At 44.4% G+C, this 20,986-nt stretch overlaps 1 protein-coding gene across 1 annotated transcript in view; it reads right to left on the reverse strand.

Moving 5' to 3' along the window:
• Window positions 1-20,986, reverse strand: part of TEX11 (testis expressed 11) — a 323,051-nt gene that overhangs the window by 267,079 nt on the left and 34,986 nt on the right. The window contains exon 6 of the mRNA XM_030933980.1: window positions 16,062-16,142. Coding sequence (XP_030789840.1) covers window positions 16,062-16,142 — 81 coding nt within the window. The remainder of the gene's footprint in view (window positions 1-16,061; window positions 16,143-20,986) is intronic.

Here is a 20,986-nt window from a genome sequence, read left to right on the forward strand (position 1 = left end):
TGTGCTCAGGCCCTAGGCAATCCCATGGTGGCAACAGCAGTGGTAGCTAGGGGAAACCATAATACTCAAAACTTTGAGAGAAGAAAACCTTACTCTCCATTCAGTGCAGCAGTAGTTCCCACAGGATGGGGCAAACTCCCACTGCTTTTTTTCCTCTGCCTGTGTCTTCCTATTGCTTGGCCCCATTCACAGTGCAACTGCAGATTATGGATAGTTACTGGTTAGAGGACTGAAAAGGATAGCTCAGAGAACCAGAAATTACCAAGAAGATCATAGAGAGAGAGAGAGAGGAGCTCAGAAAAGCAACAAAATAAAGTTGATTAAGTTCAAGGCTCATCCTACAACCTCAACAACCAGGAATCTCAACCTAATTTACATAACAAAAACTTTGATAACTGAGCTAACAGATAAACCTCTGCCAAGTACCAGGACTGACCAATGAGTGTTGCGTATGCAAAACAAACCTGAAGCGCATTGCAAAATTGAAACAACATTGGAACCATAACCCACAAAAAAATGAGTTTAAAATTTACCTGAATCTACGAGATTGATTACCTGCTATAATAAAAATATCAACATTCCCCCAGAATTTAGACAAGACCCAGAAGCCAAAAATGTAATACAGAAAATGTATAGGGGTAGGGTGCGTTGGCTCACGCTTGTAATTCCAGCACTTTGGGAGGCGGAGGCGGGCAGATCACTTGAGGTCAATTCTGAGACCAGCCTGGCCATCATGGCGAAACCCTGTCTCTACTAAAAATACAATAATTAGCTGGGTGTGGTGGTGTACACTTGTAATCCCAGCTACTCAGGAGGCTGAGGCAGGAAAAGCACTTGAACCGGGAAACGGGTTGCAGTAAGCTGAGATCGTGCCACTGCACTCCAGCCTGGGTATGAAAGAGCGAGACTCAGTCTCAAATAAAATAAATAAATAAATAAATAATCACCTTATAAGAGATGCTGATCGGGCGCAGAAGCTCATGCCTGTAATTCCAGCGCTTTGGGAGGCCAAGGTGGGTGGTTCACCTGAGGTCAGGAGTTCGAGAGCAGCCTGGCCAACATAATGAAACCACCCCCAGTCTCTACTAAAAATACAAAAATCAGGCGGGCATGGTGGCTCATGCCTGTAATCCCAGTTACTTGGGAGGCTGAGGCAGGAGGATCGTTTGAACCCGGGAGGTGAAGGTTGCAGTGAGCCAAGACTGTGACACTGCACTCCAGCCTGGGCAACAAGAGCAAAACTCCATGTCAAAAAAAAAATGTTAAAATAAGGGCGGGGCAAGATCATGGAATAAAAGCCTGCATTGTTTGTCCCCTCCACTGGAACACCAAATTTTAACAACTGTCTGCACACAGAAAAGCACCATCACAAGAACCAAAATCAGGTGAACACTCACAGTACTTGGTTTTAACTACATATTGTAGAAAGACGCATTGAAGAGGGCAGGAGAAACAGTCTTGAATCGCCAAGGCCACCCCTCCCCCATCCCCTAGCAGCAGCTATGCAGTGCATAGAGAGAATCTGTGCACTTTGCAGAGGAAGAGCACAGCGGCTGGGAAACTTTACATTGAACTCAGTGCTGCACAGTCACAGTGGAGAAAAAAGTCATGCTGGGTTCAGCCAGCGCCTATGCACAGAGGGAGCATTTGGACCAGCCTTAGCCACAGGAGAATTACCCTCATTCCAGTGGTGGGAACTTGAGTTTTTTTGGCAAGCCTCGCCACTGTGGGTTGAAGTGCTCTGGGGTCCTACATAAACTTGAATGGCAGTCTAGGGCACAAGTACTGCAATTCCTAGGCAACTCTTAGTGGAAGGCTGGGCTTAGAGCCAGTGAATTTGCCACGTGACCTAGGGACCAGCTGGCATAGCAAAGGGAGGGCTTGCACCATCCCTTCCCCAACCCCAGGCAGTAAAGCTCGTAGCAATGAAAGTGACTCCTTCCTTCTGCCTAAGGAGAGGAGAGGGAAGAGTAAAGAGGACTTTGTCTAGCATCTTGGATACCAGCTCAGCCACAGTAGAACAGGGCACTGGGCAGAGTAGTGAGGCCCCCATTCCAGGACCTACCTCTCAAACCACATTTCTAGACACGTCCTGGGCCAAAAGGGAACCCACTGCCTTGAAGGAAAGGATCCAGTTCTGGCAGGATTAATCACCTGCTGACTAAAGAACCCTTGGTATAACCCTGGAATAACCATTAATGACCCAGGGAGTACACCATGGGCCTTGGGCTCTGAGAAGTACTGGCTTCAGGGGACACCCAGCACATTCCCAGCTGTGGTGGCGCCAGTGAAAGACTCCTTTTGTTTGAGAAAAGCAGAGGAAAAGTAAAGAGGACTTTGTACTGCACTCTAGGTACCAGCTTGGCTCTTGGGTTCCCCAAATCCAGGTGTAGCCTCTTGGACAGCATTTCTCATCCTGGGCCACAGGAGAGCCCACTGCCCTGAAGGGTGAGTCCCAGGCCTGGCAGCATTCACCACAAGCTGATGGAAGAGACCTTGGGCTTTATATGAACATCAGTGGTAGCCTAGCAGAACACCCCATGGACCACTGATGGTGACAGCCACAGGGAGAGGCTCCTCTGCCTGTGGAAAGGGAGGGAAGAGTGGGAAGGGCTTTGTATTGTGATTTGAGTGCCAGCTTAACTGCAGTAGAATAAAACATCAGGTAAATTGCTAAAGTTCCTGACTCCAATTGCTGGCTCCTAGAGAGCATCTTTGGACACACCCGGGTTGTGGGGGAACTCACCATCCTAAAGGGAAGGGCCTTCCTTGGGCAAGGTCCAGTGCTGTGCTGGCTTCAAGTCTGACACAGCACAGGCCCAGTGCTTGCATCACCACACCCCCAGGGTGCTTGCATCACCACACCCCCAGCTCAACACAGAGACAGTGACTCCATATGTTTCAGAGAAAGTAAGGGTAAAGAACAAGAGCTTCTGCCTGGTAAACCAGAGAATTCTGTCAGATGTTGTCCAAAGTCATCAAGGCAAGTACCCTTTATGGGTCTACAAGAAACACAGCATTATTAGACTTGGGGTCCAAGTCTCTTTGAATAACTGGAAGGCCTTCCCAAGGACTGGCATGAGCAAGCCTAGATCGAGAAGACTACAATAAATACCTAACTCTTTAATGCCCAGACACCGAAGAATATCTACAAGCATCAATACCATCCAGGAAAACATGACTTTACCAAATGAATTAAATATGGCACCAGGGACCAATTCTGGAGAAACAGAGATATGTGACTTTTCGGACAGAAAATTCAAAATAGCTATTTTGAGGAAACTCAAAGAAATTCGAGATAACACAAAGAAAGAATTTGGAATTCTATCAGATAAATTTAACAAAGAGACTGAAATAATTTAAAAGAATCAAGCAGAAATGCTGGAGTTGAAAATGCAATTGACATGCTTAAGAATGCATCAGTCTCTTAGCAGCAGAATTGATCAAGCAGAAGAAAACTAGTGAGCTTCAAGACAGGCTATTTGAAAATATACAATCAGAGGAGACAAAAGAAAAAAGAATAAAAAAGCATGAAGCATATCTACATGATCTAGAAAATAGCCTCAAAAGGGTAAATCTAAGATCCATTGGCCTTAAAGAGGAGGTAGGGAAAGAGCTATGGGTAAGAAGTTTATTCAAAGAGATAATATCAAAGAATACCCCAAACCTGGAGAAAGATATCAACATTCAAGTATAAGAAGGTTATAGAACACCAAGCAGATTTAACCCAAAGAAGAACACCTCAAGGCATTTAATAATCAAACTCCCAAAGGTCAAGGATAAAGAAAGAATTCCAAAAACAGTAAAAGAAAAGAAAAAAAATCACATACAATGGAACTTCAATACATCTGGCAGCCAACTTATCAGCGGAAACTTTACAGGCCAGGAAAGAGAGGCATGACATATTTAAAGTGCTGAAGGAGAAAAAAAAAGTTTACCCTAGGATAGTATATCCAGCAGAAAGTATCTTTCAAACATGAGGGAGAAATAAAGTCTTCCCCAGACAAACAAAAGCTGAGGGATTTCATCAACACCAGACCTGTTCTGCAAGAAATGCTAAAGGGAGTTGATCAATCTGAAAGAAAAGGATGTTAATGAGCAAGAAGAAGACACCTGAAGGTACAAAACTCACCGGTAATAGTAAGCACATGGCTGGACACAGTGGCTCATGCCTGCAATCCCAGCACTTTGGGAGGTGGAGGCAGGTGGATTGCGTGAGGTCAGGAGTTCGAGACCAGCCTGACCAATATGGTGAAACCCCGTCTCTACTAAAAATACAAAAATTAGCCGGGTCTGGTGGCGTGTGCCTGTAGTCCCAGCTACTTGGGAGGCTGAGACAGAAGAATTGCTTAAACCTGGGAGGCAGATGTTGCAGTGAGCCGAGATCACGCCACTGCACTCCAGAGCCTGGGTGACAGAGCAACATTCTAAAAATAGTAAGCACACAGAAAAAGACAGAATGGTATCACACTGAAATTGTGGGGTGTGAACTTCTCTTGACTTAAGTAGAAAGAATGAATGATGAACCAAACAGAAATAACTACAACTTTTCAAAGCATAGACAGTACCATAAGACATAAAGAAAAACAAACAAACAAAAAGGCCGGGCGCGGTGGCTCATGCCTGTAATCCCAGCACTTTGGGAGGTCGAGACGGGTGGATCACGAGGTCAGGAAATCGAGACCATCCTGGCTAACACGGTAAAACCCCGTCTCTATTAAAAAACAAAAAATTAGCCAGACGTCTTGGTGGGCGCCTGTAGTCCCAGTTACTCGGGAGGCTGAGGCAGGAGAAGGGCATACACCCGGGAGGTAGAGCTTGCGGTGAGGCGAGATCACGTCACCGCACTGCACCCTGGGCGACAGAGTGAGACTCCGTCTCAAAAAAAAAAAAAAAAAGAAAGAAAAACAAAAAAAAAGTTAAAAATTAGAAGAACAAAGTTAAAGTGTAGAGTTTTTATTAGTTTGTGTATGTGTGTGTGTGTGTCTCTTTGTTAATACAATCAGTGTTACACTGTCATCAATTTAAAATAATGGGTTATAAGATAGCATTTGCAAGCCTCATGGTAACCTGAAACTGAAAAACAATGAATACACAAAAAATAAAAAGCAAGAAATTAAATCATACCACCAGTGAAAATCACCTTCACTAAAAGGAAGACAGGAAAGAAAGAAGTAGAATAGAATAAAAACTAGAAAACCAAAAACAATCAGAAAGCAAATAACAAAGTGCAGGAGTAAGTCATTACTTATCAGTAATAACAGTGAATGTAAATAGATTAAACTCTCCAATCAAAAGTGGTTGAACGGATTAAAAAAAAAAACAAGACCCAATGATCTCTTGCCTACAAGAAACACACTTCCCCATGAAGATACGCATAGACTGAAAATAAAGGGATCGAAAAGATATTCCATGACAATGGAAACCACAAAAGAGCAGGAGTATCTATACTTATATTAGACAAAATAGATTTCAAGACAAAAAATTTAAAGAGAGAGAAAAAAAGGTCACTATATAAGGATAAATTGGAAAATTCAGCAAGAGGAAATAACAGTTTTACATACACATGCACCCAACACTGGAGCACTCAAATATATAAAGCAATTATTAGAGGGAAAGAGAGAGATAGACCTCTGGTCAAGGATTTTTTTTTGGATATGACTCCCACAGGTGACAAAAGCAAAAATAGGCAAATGGGATTGCATCAAACTAAAATGCTTCTGCACAACAAAGGAAACAATCAAAGGAGTGAAGAGACAACCTACAGAATAGGAGAAAATATCCACAAATCATACATCTGATAAAGAGTTAATCTCCAAAATATACAAAGAACTCAAACACTTCAATAGCAAGTAAACAACCCAATGAAAAAATGGGCAAAAGACCTGAATAGATATTTCTCTAAAGAAGACATACAAATCAGCAACAGGTATATGAAAAAATGCTCAACATCACTAACCATCAGGGAAATGCAAATTAAAATCACCATGAGATGTTACCTCACATCTGTTAGAATGTCTATTATCAAAAAGACAAAAGGTAAGTGTTAGCAAGGGCATGGAGAAAAGGAAACCTTTGTACACTGCTGGTGGGAATGTAAATTAGTACACCCACTATAGAAAACAGTATAGAGGTTGCTTGAAAAATTAAAAATGTAACTACCATATGATCCAGCAATCCCACTTCTGGATACATACCCAAAGGAAATAAAATAAGTATCTTTAAGAGATATCTGCAATCCCTTGTTCACTTCAGCATTATTTACAATAGCCAAGCTATGGAATCAACCTGAGTCCAACAAGGGATGAATGGGTAAAGAAAATGTGCTATTTATATACAACAGAATACTATTCAGCCATAAAAAAGAAGGAAATCCTGCCATTTGTGATAACACAGATGAACCTGGAGGACATTAAGCTAAGTGAAATAAGCCAGCCACAGAAAGACAAATACTGACTGCACGATCTCACTTATATGTGGATTCTGAAAAAGCTGAGTTCATAGAAGTAGAGAGTATAAAGGTGGTTGCCATGGGTTTGGGGAATGGATGAGGAGACACTGGTCAAAGGGAACAAAGTGTCCAAGCACAGTGGCTCCCATCTACAATCCCAGTACTTTGGGAGGCTGGGGCAAGTGGACTGCCTGAGCCCAGGAGTTCAAGATCAGCCTGTGCAACATAGTGAGACCCCCATCGCTCCAAAAAAGTAAAACAACTAGCCAGCCTTGGTGGCACGCACCTGTAGTCCCAGCTACTCAGGAGGCTGAGGTGGGAGGATCATTTTAGCCCAGGAGGTTGAGGCTGCAGTGAGCCAGGATCATGCCACTGCACTCTAGTCTGGTGACAGAGCAATACACTATCACGTCAAATAAAGGGGGAGAGGGTACAAAGTTTCATTTAGGCCGTAGTATGAATAAGTTCTGGGGCTGTACTGTATAGCACAGTGACTATAGTTAATATTATAATAATGTATTGCATACTTGAAAATTGCTAAGAAAGTAGTTCTTAAATATTTCTCCACAAAAAAATCTGGGTGAGTTGATGAATATATAAATTGGCTTGATTGTGGTGATCTTTTCATGATGTATAATATATTAAAATATCATGTTATATATCATAAATATATACAAATTTTGTCAATTATATCCCCAATAAAGCTAGAAAATTGGAGGAAAAAAGAATAAAGTTGGTGAAAGTAGAATGAGAAATTAGATTTTCCATAGTTTCAGTGTATCACTCACAAAATGATACAGGTTTACAGCAAAAAAACCTGGAAGACACGATCTTAAGAGATTAATGTTTGGACAAACGGAGGCAAGATGGCGCAGTTCCGGGTTCTTCACTGTCAACTTTCCCACACCCGGGAAAGACACGGGTCGACTGCGCAGGCGCAACCCGACCTCCGACGGAGAGAAACCGGAACCTGCCTAGCCACGCCTATCGACCCGCCCCCGACCCGCCTATGTCCCGCCCACTGCCCGCCCACTCCCAGGCCCAGGACATAAAAGCCGCTCCTGGCGGGCACGCAGAGCGAACTTCCTCAGCCCCTCCTCCTGCGCGGGACCCAGGAACCTCGTCCGAGAACGCCGGAGCGAACTTCCTCGGCCCCTCCTCCTGCGCGGGACCCAGGAACCTCGTCCGAGAACGCTGGAGCGAACTTCCTTGGCCCCTGCTCCTGTGCGGACCTAGGAACCTAGCCCGAGAACACCGGAGCGACTTCGTCGGCCTCCATCGCCAGAGGCCGGTGAACCTCACCCCTCCCTCACATTGGCTTGTAAATAAAGTTTTTTTTGCCTTGCCTACTTGCCTTTTCTCTGGCATTTGCTCTGGGGGTCGCATTAAAGCCAATCAGCTGGTGCCGAAACCCGGGAGGAGACCCCTCCTCAGGGCCCCCCAAGGTCCGAGGAGCCTCCTCCTTCCACGCCCCAGACGGACCAGGACCTGGACATCGCTTTCCCCACCTCCAAGTCTCCTAGGGGTGAGTACCTTCTGCCTCCCTCTCATATCCCTTGGCCAGAAGTCCTGCGGCAGGCCCAAGGCTTTTTTTTTCCAGTCACCAGGTGACCCAGGGAAGTTCCCAAAGGCAGAGACGTCTGCCCAAAGGAACTCCATTCCGTTCCGTGGGAGACCCGTCCAGGATGGAGACGTCCGCCTGGAGGTAATCTCCATTCTGTTCCATGGGAGACCCGTCCAGGACGGAGACGTCCGCCTGGAGGTAATCTCCATTCCGGCTCCAGGAGCCTCTCACCGGTCTCTGGTGGCTCCAAAGGACGCTTTGTAGCCAGGTAGAGTTCGGTTTCCGTTTCCACCTATTGGCGAGAGGAAGGCAATGGGAAACCCCCAATCCAAAATGCCTGGAGACTCCCCTTTAGGGTGTCTTCTAAAAAACCTCAAAACTTTGCAATTAGAACAAGATCTCAGGCAAAAGCGACAGGTGTTCCTCTCCACTGTGGTGTGGCCACAATATAATTTAGACAATCAGTCTCAATGGCCGCCTGCAGGCACTCTAGACCGTAACATTTTAACCGACCTCAGTAGTTTTTGTCAACGCTTAGGCAAGTGGTCCGAAATTAATTATATACAAGGATTTTGGGCCTTGCGTTCTCGTCTGGACCTGTGTGGCCAGTGTTCCTTGGCTCAAGTCATGTTGGCTAAGGACGCAGGCCTAACAAAGTCCGAGAAAGAGGAGTCATCTTTCCTGTCTGAGTTGCCCGAAGACCTTACTTCCCCTCCCTCCCTTCCACTCCCGCCGTATACCCCACCTCCCCCTCCCGCTTCGGCCCCACCTCCTCTTTCGGCTCCACCTCCCCCTCCCGCTCTGGCGGTTGTTCCGCCTCCCTCCTCAGCCCCTCCCACCATTGTTGAGGCTACACTTCCCTCCAACCCCTCGGCACTTCCGCCTGGTCATCTTAGTTCACCTATCTCTGCCCATACCCACTCTAAAGATTGCCTAACTGCCCCCGCTCCTACTCCCACCCTATCCAACCCCCCTGCGGTCTTAGCACCCTTGTGTGAGGTGGCCGGAGCAGAGGGCGTAGTTAGAGTTCATGTTCCCTTTTCATTAGCAGATCTTTCAAAGATTGAAAGACGCCTAGGAGATTTTTCTGCCAACCCTACAATTTATACCAAAGAATTTAGATACCTTTGCCAGGCCTACGATTTAACGTGGCATGATCTCCAGGTTATTCTTACCTCTACTCTAAACCCTGAGGAGCAAGAGTGCATACTAGTGGCCGCCAGGCAGCATGCCAACCAATTACACTTAACAGACCCTGTGTTCCCACTAGGGGAACAAGCAGTCCCCTCTATAGACCCAGACTGGAACTATCAAGTAGGCCAGCCAGGCCGCCGAAGACAAGATATGATGACTCAATGTCTTCTGGCTGGTATGCAGGCGGCCTCAAATAAGGTAGTAAATTTTAATAAACTAAAAGAAATTATTCAAGGTCCAGATGAGAACCCGGCCACATTTTTAAACAGGCTAACTGAGGCTTTAATTCAATACACTCGGTTAGACCCAGCTTCCCCAGCCGGGGCCACTATTCTAGCATCATATTTTATTTCACAATCGGCCTCGGATATTCGGAAAAAACTCCAAAAGGCAGAGGATGGACCTCAAACTCCTATTCAAGACCTAGTCAAGTCGGCCTTCAAGGTCTATAATTCAAGGGAGGAAACGGCTGAGGCCCAACGACAGGCCCGCCTAAGGCAGAAGGTACAGCTCCAGACTCAAGCCTTAGTTGCTGCTTTGCAGCCTAGCCGTAACCCAAAACTGGAGAGCAAAATCCCCGGAGGCTCAAAGACAATAAAAGGGGCTTGCTATAAATGCAGTAACCCAGGGCATTGGGCTAATAGATGTCCCCAGAGTCCCCAACCGTCTGAGCCAGTGCGGCCGTGCTACAAGTGCGGAGTAGCTGGACACTGGGCTAAAAAGTGTCCTAACCCTCGTCTGCCAACAACTCCTTGTCCAGCATGCCATGAAGAAGGGCACTGGAAGTCTGACTGCCCCACCCTGAAAACGGGCATGGCGCCTCAACGTGATGTCCCTTCTCAGGACCCTGGGAGCTCCTTCCAGCTCTTACATCTGGATGACGACTGAAGGTGCCGGGACTCGGGGACCCCCATCACCCCCGCCGAGCCACAGGTAACTCTCCTGGTAGCGGGTAGGACAATTAATTTTTTAATCGACAGCGGGGCTACCTACTCTGTTTTGCCGTCTTTCGAAGGGCCTAGCCTTCCCTCCAATATTTCTGTTGTAGGAGTCAATGGCTCCCCATCCAGCCCTCGAAAAACCCCACCCCTTAATTGCTGCCTGGCCAACAACTATTTTGCACACTCGTTCCTCATTATCCCCTCATGCCCCACTCCCCTACTGGGCCGAGATGTTTTAAGTCAACTGAAAGCCTGTATCTCCATCCCTACTAGCGCCCCCCACCCTACCCGCCATCTGCTTCTAGTATTGACTAACTCAAATGACTCCAACAATCCTACTAACCCTTTCCCCGATTTCCCCATTCCTATCGACCCCCAAGTGTGGGACACCTCCACTCCTGTCATGGCGGACCATCATCCACCAATACTTATAAAACTTAAGAAACCATCTCAGTTTCCAACCCACCCACAGTTCTCTCTCTCTCCACAGCACTTATGAGGACTAAAACCAATCATTACTAGGTTACTCAGCCAGCACATCCTCATCCCCATTCATTCTCCCTGTAACACCCCAATCCTACCTGTAAAGAAGGCAGATGGAACTTTTCGGTTAGTGCAGGATCTTCGTCTTATCAACGAAGCTGTTTGTCCCACCCATCCGGTAGTTCCCAACCCCTATACCCTTCTTTCTCTCATTCCACCTAATACAACACACTTTACTGTACTGGATCTGAAAGATGCATTTTTCACTATTCCCCTGCACCCAGATTGTCAGTTTCTTTTTGCTTTTACATGGGAAGACCCAGACACCCATACCTCCACCCAACTGACATGGACAGTGCTTCCCCAAGGGTTCCGAGACAGCCCCCATTTCTTTGGGCAGGCCCTAGCAAAAGACTTAGCCTCCTGTCCTCTTACCAATAGTAAAATTCTCCAATATGTAGATGACCTTTTACTCTGTAGTCCCACGGGACAGGACTCTCTTTTAGACACTGCGATCCTCCTTAATCATCTAGGATCCAAAGGTTACCGAATATCCAAACACAAAGCTCAACTCACACAACAATGTGTCATATATTTAGGTATTGAGATCACTCCTACGACGCGCTCACTTACTACAGACTGCTTAACTCTAATACAAAATCTTTCTCCTCCTCAAGATGCTAAGGAAATTTAATCCTTCCTAGGCCTAGTAGGATTTTTCAGACACTGGATTCCTAATTTTGGAATCTTGGCTAAGCCTCTATATGCAGCTGTCAAGGAGACTCCCCAAGGACCTTTGTCTAACCCAAAGTTAATCTATAAACATTTCACTCACCTGAAAAACTGCCTTCTCTCACATCCTACTCTCTCACTCCCAGACTTCCAATGCCCCTTCCAGCTTTTCACAGATGAAAGACAAAAAGTTGCAGTGGGTCTTTTAGCCCAATCTATAGGCGCCACCTACCACCCCGTGGCATATCTATCTAAACAATTAGACCCCACCATACAAGGGTGGCAGCCCTGTCTTCGGGCCCTGGCAGCAGCAGCCTGTCTAACCCAAGAAGCAAAGAAACTCATTAGGGGTGGTAACCTAACAGTCTTCTCTACTCACCACCTTCAAGATCTTATTGCCCACAGAAGTATTAGCCATCTAACCCCGTCCAGACTCCAACTCTTTCACCTCTTATTCATAGAAGACTCCACCATTGCCCTAGGAGTCTGTTCCTCTCTGAATCCAGCAACCCTACTTCCTGACCCTCTCAAGCAACCTAGTACTGAACACTCCTGTCCAGAACTTTTAGAGGCCCAACCACCTAGTCACTTACATTTACATGACCTGCCATTGGAAGGCTCACAGTTAACCCTATTTGTAGGTGGCAGTTCTTTTATAAATTCTCTAGGAAACAGACAGGCAGGATATGCGGTAGTTACATCTTCTGCTGTCCTAGAAGCTAAGCCTTTACCACAAGGAACAACATCACAGCAGGCAGAACTTATCGCACTAATTAGGGCTCTCCTCCTATCCAGAGGAAAAACGGTAAACATACACACAGACTCCAAGTATGCCTTCTTGATTGCACACACCTACTCTGTCATCTGGAAAGAGAGAGGGTTCCTAACCACCAGTGGTACCCCTATAGTCAACAAAAAACAGATACTCAAACTGCTAGACGCTTTATCAGCGCCTTCCAGAGCAGCCATCATACACTGTAAAGGTCATCAGACTCCATCTAACTCGGTGGCAGCTGGCAATAACTTTGCTGACACCACTGCCAAGTCGGCAGCCGGATTCTCCACTCCCACGCCTCCCTCTATTTGTTTTCTCTCTCCTCAATATACCCCTACTTATACCCAAGAGGAAAAGACCAAACTATTACAAGATTCAACAGCCAAACTAGCCGCAGACAATTGAATTTATCTCAATAATAAATTAGTTATTCCTGAAACTCAACTCCACACCATTCTAAAAGACATACATAATTCCCTACACATAGGACCCAAAGCTTTATATAACCTCCTAAGCCCCCTCATTCACTGCCCCACACTCATGAAACACCTAATTATAATCAACAGACAGTGTTCCACATGTCTCAAGTCAAACCCTCAAGGCGCATTGCGCAACCCCCATCCGAGCCATCAACTCAGAGGGCACCAACCAGGCAAAGATTGGCAGATTGACTTTACCCACATGCCAAGGCATAAAAAATTCAAATATCTCTTAACCCTCGTTGATACTTTTTCAGGATGGATAGAAGCCTATCCTACTACAGGAGAAACCGCCAATATAGTTGCCTCCATACTCACTGAACACATTATTCCTAGGTTTGGCCTCCCACTCACTCTTCAGTCTGACAATGGCCCAGCATTCATCTCCAAGGTAGTCCAACAGGTGGCAGCCCTCCTACACATCACCTGGAAACTCCACATCCCTTATAGACCTCAGTCTTCTGGTAAAGTAGAGAAGGCCAACGGGCTCATTAAGCAGCAACTCACCAAACTCTCCCTCGGGACTCAACAATCGTGGGTAACTCTCCTTCCCCTGGCCCTAACCCGGCTGCGAGCAGCCCCACGGAGTCCAACAGGCCTCAGTCCATTTGAATTAGTTTACGGCTGGCCCCTCACCCTCCAGCAGCTACCCACCCTTTCTTCCCCTCTGGCAACTTATCTCCCATACCTCACCCTCTTGAGACAACTCCTGCGACAACATGCAGAACTAGCACACCCCTCTCCAACAGACACCTATAGCCCACATCTCTCTCTCAGCCCAGGAGACCAAGTATACTTAAAAGATATCCAAGCCAAAGATCTTCAGCCTAGGTGGAAAGGCCCCTATACTGTCCTCCTATCCACATACACAGCAGCCTTCCCCTAGTCATCGGAGTCTCCCTGGCCGCCTCCTTAGTGGTGTCAGGGCTTGGAACTGGGGCACTTGCCCACTTGGTACAGTAGCAGCTCAAATCCGAGAGGCCATAGAGGCTTCAGCTGAAAGCCTGGCCTCTCTGCAGCGTCAAATTACCTCAGCGGCCCAGGTAGCAGCACAAAATAGGCGAGCATTAGATTTACTTACTGCCGAAAAAGGAGGAACATGTCTCTTCTTAGGAGAAGAATGCTGCTATTACGTAAACGAGTCAGGCCTAGTGGACACTAACATCCAAACCCTAAACAGGATTAAAGCAGAATTAAAAACCTACAATACCCCCTTCACCCCCGGACCACCGGTATGGCTGCTGCCCGTAATACAGCAGATGCTCCCGTTCCTAATTCCCATACTAATCCTTTGTTTTGTCTTATGTCTCGCTCCTGTTTTAATCAAATTTCTCTAAGCCAAAGTTCAAGAGATCATGCGCGTCACCTTCAACCAGATGCTTCTTCATCCGTACATCCAAATACCAACCATAGACCCCAACCTTAACGACGTCCCTTAACAGCAGGAAGTAGCCAGACAGACCACGCCGCCCCTTATCACTATTATCAATAAAAGGTTGGACCGTTTGGACAAACGGAGGCAAGATGGCGCAGTTCCGGGTTCTTCACTGTCAACTTTCCCGCGCCCGGGAAAGACATGGGTCGACTGCGCAGGCGCAACCCGACCTCCGACGGAGAGAAACCGGAACCTGCCTAGCCACGCCTATCGACCCGCCCCCGACCCGCCTATGTCCCGCCCACTGCCCGCCCACTCCCGGGCCCAGGACATAAAAGCCGCTCTTGGCGGGCGCGCGGAGCGAACTTCCTCGGCCCCTCCTCCTGCGCGGGACCCAGGAACCTCGTCCGAGAACGCCGGAGCGAACTTCCTTGGCCCCTGCTCCTGTGCGGACCTAGGAACCTAGCCCGAGAACGCCGGAGCGACTTCGTCGGCCTCCATCGCCGGAGGCCGGTGAACCTCGCCCCTCCCTCACATTGGTTTGTAAATAAAGTTTTTTTTGCCTTGCCTACTTGCCTTTTCTCTGGCATTTGCTCTGGGGGTCGCATTAAAGCAAATCAATTAAAGCTAGCACCAGCAATAATAGTGTAAGTCAATCCTGTATACCACCTAATAGGAAGCCATGAGTAGTACATAGAATCTCTTCTGTGATTTTCTGGCCTCAAATTCATAACCTGTTCTAATCATGAGGAAACTTTGGCTAAACCCATATTAAATCACATGCTACAAAATGACTGATCTGTAATCTTCAAAACTGCCAAGATCATGAATAGCAAGGCAAAAATGAGGAGGTATTCCAGATTTCCAGATTGAAGGAGCCTGAAGACTATGTATAATTCTAGATTGAAACCATTTTCTATATAGAACATTATTGGAAAATTTGAATGACGTTTCCAGGCAAAGGGTATACAGGAGTTCTTTGTACTATTCTTATAACTTTTCTATAAATATGTAATTGTTTTAAAAGTTTTTAAAGCCTAGAAGAATGTCTGATGTGACACATAACAGGCAACATATAAATGTTTACTGAATTAAGTTCTACATTATGACACCCAATTTGGGGAAAAAATAAGACCAATCTCACAAATAGGTACGATGTATGCAATACTGGAAACATTCTCCCTAATACCAAATTATATCTCCATTATTAATCCCTCTGTGATAATAAAGACTGAAGTAGGCATAGGCACTGAAATAGGAGAGAAAGAATGGAAAAGGAAGATAAAATGAAAAAGCAAAAAACTATGTATTTAGGAATTTTCATGAGATCCAGTCCAGGATGCATGCTTTATCCTACCAAATCTCTCACATCTCCAAATCCCAGTATAGAAAAATACTATGGCAGTAACATGATTAACTGCTATCAACCTTGTCAGCAGACAAACTCATTTTTTTTCTTTCTTTTTTTATAGCATGAAATATGGAGCAAATGTTATCAAGATGGTTTGACAATAAAAGACAAAGCAAAGAAAATTTTAAGAAATATTCCATATTGGCCAGGTGTGGTAGCTCACGCCTGTAATCCCAGCACTTTGGGAGGCTGAGGTGGGCGGATCACTTGAGGCCAGGAGTTCCAGAGCAGCCTGGCCACCATGGTGAAACCCCGTCTGTACTAAAAATACAAAAGGTAGCCAGGTGTGGTGGCACAGGCCTGTAATCCCAGCTACTTGGGAGGCTGAGGCACAAGAATCACTTGAACCCGGGAGGTGGAGGTTGCAGTGAGCCGGGATTGCACCAGTGAACTCCAGCCTGGGCGACAGAGTGAGACTCCATCTTAAAAAAAAAAAAAAAAAAAAAAAAAAAAAAAAAAAAGAAATATTCCATATAGCTTTTTCAAATGCCCTTTCTGGTAAAGAACAAAGGAAGCAAAATATTTCAAAGATCAGCTACTTATGTGGAACTGATCTCAAACAGAATTTCCAAAAGGTTGCATGAAGTAGTAATGATTCTTCCTGGAACTTGATATAGCATATTTTCAAACTCTTGGAGAATGCAGATTTCACTCACCATCTGGGGGAGCCTCATCAACATATCTTTACACTGCAGTACACACATAGATGCTCTTTGAAAATCCCCTTGAGCAACTGCCTGAAAAAGACAAAGAATGTCAATAACTGGTTAAAATGAAATTACAAGGTTATTTGTCTCTAAGTCGACTTTAGCATTTTAACTAGTGTTTAAAAGTCTTATTTTGTTTTCTAATATTTTTAGCAATACTAGTTGTTCGAGCTAAACAAATAGCTTGCTCAAAATACAGAAGAATAAGTGGTAATCTTTGGTGACACAGAGTTGATACTGAATGACTGGGAGTCATTTACTTTTTTTCTGGAAATGCAAAAACTGGTTGTACTACCTTATGTTATTATATTATGACGTAATGCCAGGTCTACTAGATGCTTCTGCAACTTGAATAGCTCTTGTATTCACCTTTACATTAGAGGAATTAAGTTAAACAGCAGTCTTTGTCTTAAAACAAGCTCACAATAACCTCATAATCTGAACTGCTATGTATATCCACTGCAAAAAGCAGCTTATCAACTAGCCAGACATGGTGGCACATACCTACAGTCCCAGCTACTTTAGAGGCTGAGGCGGGAAAATTGCTCAAGTCCAGGAGTTCGAAGCTACAGTAAGCTAAGAAGATACCACTCTACTCCTGCCACAGATGACAGAGCAAAACCCCATCTCTTTAAAAAAAGTTTTTTAAGAAAAAAGAAAAGCAGCTTAGTACAATCTCATCATGAAGCCAAAAGAGCCACTCTGCCACTTATCATGTGTAACTTTGAGCCTTAAGCTCTCACAGATTGTTTCCTCATTCATAAAGTGAGGAGACTGTACTAGACTATCTGTAGGGTCCCTTTCATTTCTACCATTCTATGACTGAACACCCCCAAATGAATGAAAACATCAATCACACATTACTTTAGCACTTGTAGAAGAGGCTTGTTTCAGCCATTTAAGAACTTAGTTGGCCAGGCATGGTGGCTCACGCCTATAATCCCAGCACTTAGGGAGGCCAAGGTGGGTGGATCACCTGAGGTCAGCAGTTTGAGACCAGCTTGACCAACATGGTGAAATCCTGTCTCTACTTAAAACACACACACACACACACACTCTCTCTCTCTCTCTCTCTCTCTCTCACACACACACAAATTAGCTGGGTGTGGTGGTGGGCACCTGCAATACCAGCTACTTGGGAGGCGGAGTTTGCAGTGAGCTGAGATCACACCAATGCACTCCAGCCTGGGCGACAGAGCAAGACTCTGTCACCAAAAAAAAAAAAAAAAAAAAAAAGCTGACAAAGCATTTTTTTTTTAAGAAAACCGTGGATACGTACAAGGAAATAATAAAATACTACACTTGCTATTTTCTTCTTTTCTTTATGTGGTGTCAAATATTATTGTGCTTTGAAAAATAAAAGAATTGAGTAGAGAGAAGAAAATATAAACAACACGTAAGACGCCAGCTTCTCTCTAGTTTTCTCTTCTAACTGCTGAATAGTAAGCCTGACATCTTGCTCAGTAGATACTCTCTTATAAGGCTTTAATACTAGATATTATTAAAGGGGAAAATAAATTGCTAACACAAGTGCCTCAATAAGCCAAATCTCTATACAAAGATTACAAAATAATATCCCTTTCTACACTATATTCTATGAATACTTGCTGATTAATTCATTATTCAAGGTGGAGAAAATCTTACTATGAAAGAGGAAGGCTGAGTGAAACCCCATATCAGAGGATAGATGCTGCTGTCTGTTCTTATAACATATAAAACAATATGAGACTTTAATGTTCAAACAACTCATATAGTGTCTATCATTACTCAGATTTTTATCTTAGAGAAATCAAAGCTCTAATAATTCAGGCTAGTTTTGAAAATTTATTCATCTTCTTATGACTAGAAATAAATATTTCAAGCCCCAAAGATAAAGATTTCAAGTAAAAGAAGTCTTAAAGAAGAGGCAGCACAATACAGTGCTGTAGTAACCTTTTGTGAGCATCAGACCCACCAGTGGAGCTTTCTGAAAATCACATGTCCAGCTCTCACCACTTGGAGACTGTGATTCATTAGGTGTGGAGTGATGTCCTGCCTATACTGATGTAGTGAAAAGAATATGAGCTTTGCATTCCCAGCTTTTCCACTTCTTGGCTCAGTGAACTTATTAGGTAAGTCACAATCTCTTTAAGGCTCTACTTTCTTAACTATTAAATAGGGACAGTAATGTCTACAATACAGGATTGATCTTATGAGGATCAAATGGGATCGCAGATGTGAAAGCATTTCATAAACTGTAAGTCAGTATTTAAAAATGTGTACATTTTGGGCAGTCAAAACTACCATCAGGGCCGGGCCCAGTGGCTCACCCCTATAATCAAGGCACTTTGGGAGGCCAAGGTAGGCTGATCACCTGAGGCCAGGAGTTCGAGACCAGCCTGGCCAACATGGCAAAACTCCGTCTCTACTAAAAATACAAAAAGTAGCTAGGCATGGTGGCACGTGCCTGTAATCCCAGCTACTTAGGAGGCTGAGGCAGGAAAATCGCTTGAACCTGGGAAGCAGAGGTTGCAGTTAGCCGAGATGGCACCACTGCACTCCAGCCTGGTCAATAGAGTGAGACATTGTCTCAAAAACAAAACAAAACAAAAAGACAATATATTAAAATGGCAATAGTCCCCAAGTTGATCTATAAGTTTAATCCAATTCCATTAAAATTCCAGTTGGCTTTTTTTTTTGCCGAAATTAACATGCTGATCTTAAAATTCAAATGGAAATTTAAGAGACCTAGGGCTAGGTGAAACATTCTGAGACATGACACTGAAAGCATGATCCATAAAAGAAAAAGAAATCAATAAATTGGACTTTATCAAAACTGTATTATGTGACCCTATTAAAAAGGACAAAAAGACAAGCTACAATGAGACAATATTCACGAACATTTATCTGACAAGGGAATCATAGCTAGAATATATAAATAATCCCGTAAATTGAACAGTAAACTATCAATCGAAATAGAAAATAGACAAGAAAAATGACAGATATTTTGCCTAAAGGGAGATACAGATGGCAAATAAGTAAATGAAAAGATGTTCAACATCATTAGCCATTAGAGAAATGCAAATTAAAACCACATTGAGATATCACTATATATCTATTAGGATAGCTACAATAAAAAAATTGGTCACAATACCAAATGCTGGCAAGGATGCAAAGAAATGGGATCTCTCATACATTACTGGTAAGAATCTAAATGGTGGCCAGTTGCAGTGGCTCACGCCTGTAATCCCAGCACTTTGGGAGGCCGAGGTGGGCAGATAACCTGAGGTCAGCAGTTTGAGACCAGCCTGGCCAACATGGCAAAGCCCCATTTCTACTAAAAATACAAAAATTAGCCAGGCATGGTGGCACACACCTGTAGTCTCAGCCACTCGGGAGGCTGAGGCAGGAGAATCACTTGAGCCTGGGAGGCGGAGGTTGCAGTGAGCTGAGATCATGCCACTGCATTCCAGCCTGGGTGACAGAGTGAGATTCTGTCTCAAAAACAAAACAAAACAAAACAAACAAAACACAGAATGTAAAATGGCATGGCCACTCTAGAAAACAGTTGGCAGTTTCTAAAAAAAAATAAATAAATATACCCTTTATGTCCACACAAAAATCTGTATGAAAATGTTCATGCCAACTTATTCACAATAGCCAAAAACTGGAAACAACCCAAATTCTTTCAATAGTGAATGGCTAAACAAACTGGTACATCCACAGCATAGAATTCTACATAGCAATAAAACGAGAACAGGGCTGGGCGAGTTGACTCATGCCTGTAATCCAGCACTTTGGTAGGCAGAGGTGGACAGATCACTTGAGGCCAGGAGTTTGAGACCAGCCTGGCCAACGTGGCAAAACCCCATCTCTACTAAAAAATACAAAAAAATTAGCCAGGTGTGGTGGCACATGTCTGTAATCTCAGCAACTTGGGAGGCTAAGGCAGGAGAATCGCTTGAACCCGGGAGGCAGTAGTTGCAGTGAGCCAGGATCACGCCACTGCACTCCAGCCTGGGCGACAGAGCGAGATTCTGTCTCAAAAACAAACAAACAAATAAAAAGAACAAACTATTAACACATAAAACAACAAGGATGGATCGCAAAAAAAAAAAAAAAAAAAAAAAATGCTGAGTGAGAACAATCAATATGAAATGGTTACACAGTGTATTATTACATTTATACAATGTTCTTAAAATGACAAAATTATAGAGATGGAGACTAGGTTTTGGTTGCCTGGGTTTTGGATGACAGGAAAGGGGTATCGCTATAAAGGGGTTATGTAAAGAATCTGTATGGTAATGAAATTGTTCTGTATTTTGATTGTGGTGGTATGAATCTACACCTACACGTGATGAAATTGTACAGAACTATATAAACATACGCGAACACACACAAGTGAGTTCATATAAAACTGGTGAAATCTAAATAAGGTCTGTGGATTGTATCAATGTCTATTTCCTGGTTTTATATTGCACTATATGTATGCAAGATATTACCACTGGGGAAAAACTGGGTGAAGGATACACAGATCTCTCTTTACTATTTTTGTAGCTTCCTGCAAATCTATGCTTATTTCAATATTTTTAAAAGTTTTTAGAAACACATTTATTGGCCAGGCATGGTGGCTCATGCCTGTAGTCCCAGCACTCTGGGAGGCCGAGGCGGGTGGATCACCCGAGGTCAGGAGTTCGAGACCATGTCTGGTCAACATGGTGAAACAACATCTGTACTAAAAATACAAAAATTAGCTGAGCATGGTGGCGGCTGCCTGTAGTCCCAGCTAGCTACTTGTGAGGCTGAGGCAGGAGAATCGCTTGAACCCAGGAGGTGGAGGTTGCAGTGAGCCGAGATGGCACCACTGCCCTCCAGTCTAGGCAACAGAGTGAGAC

Source organism: Rhinopithecus roxellana, chromosome 7, assembly GCF_007565055.1.
Source record: "Rhinopithecus roxellana isolate Shanxi Qingling chromosome 7, ASM756505v1, whole genome shotgun sequence".
NCBI lineage: Eukaryota > Metazoa > Chordata > Mammalia > Primates > Cercopithecidae > Rhinopithecus > Rhinopithecus roxellana.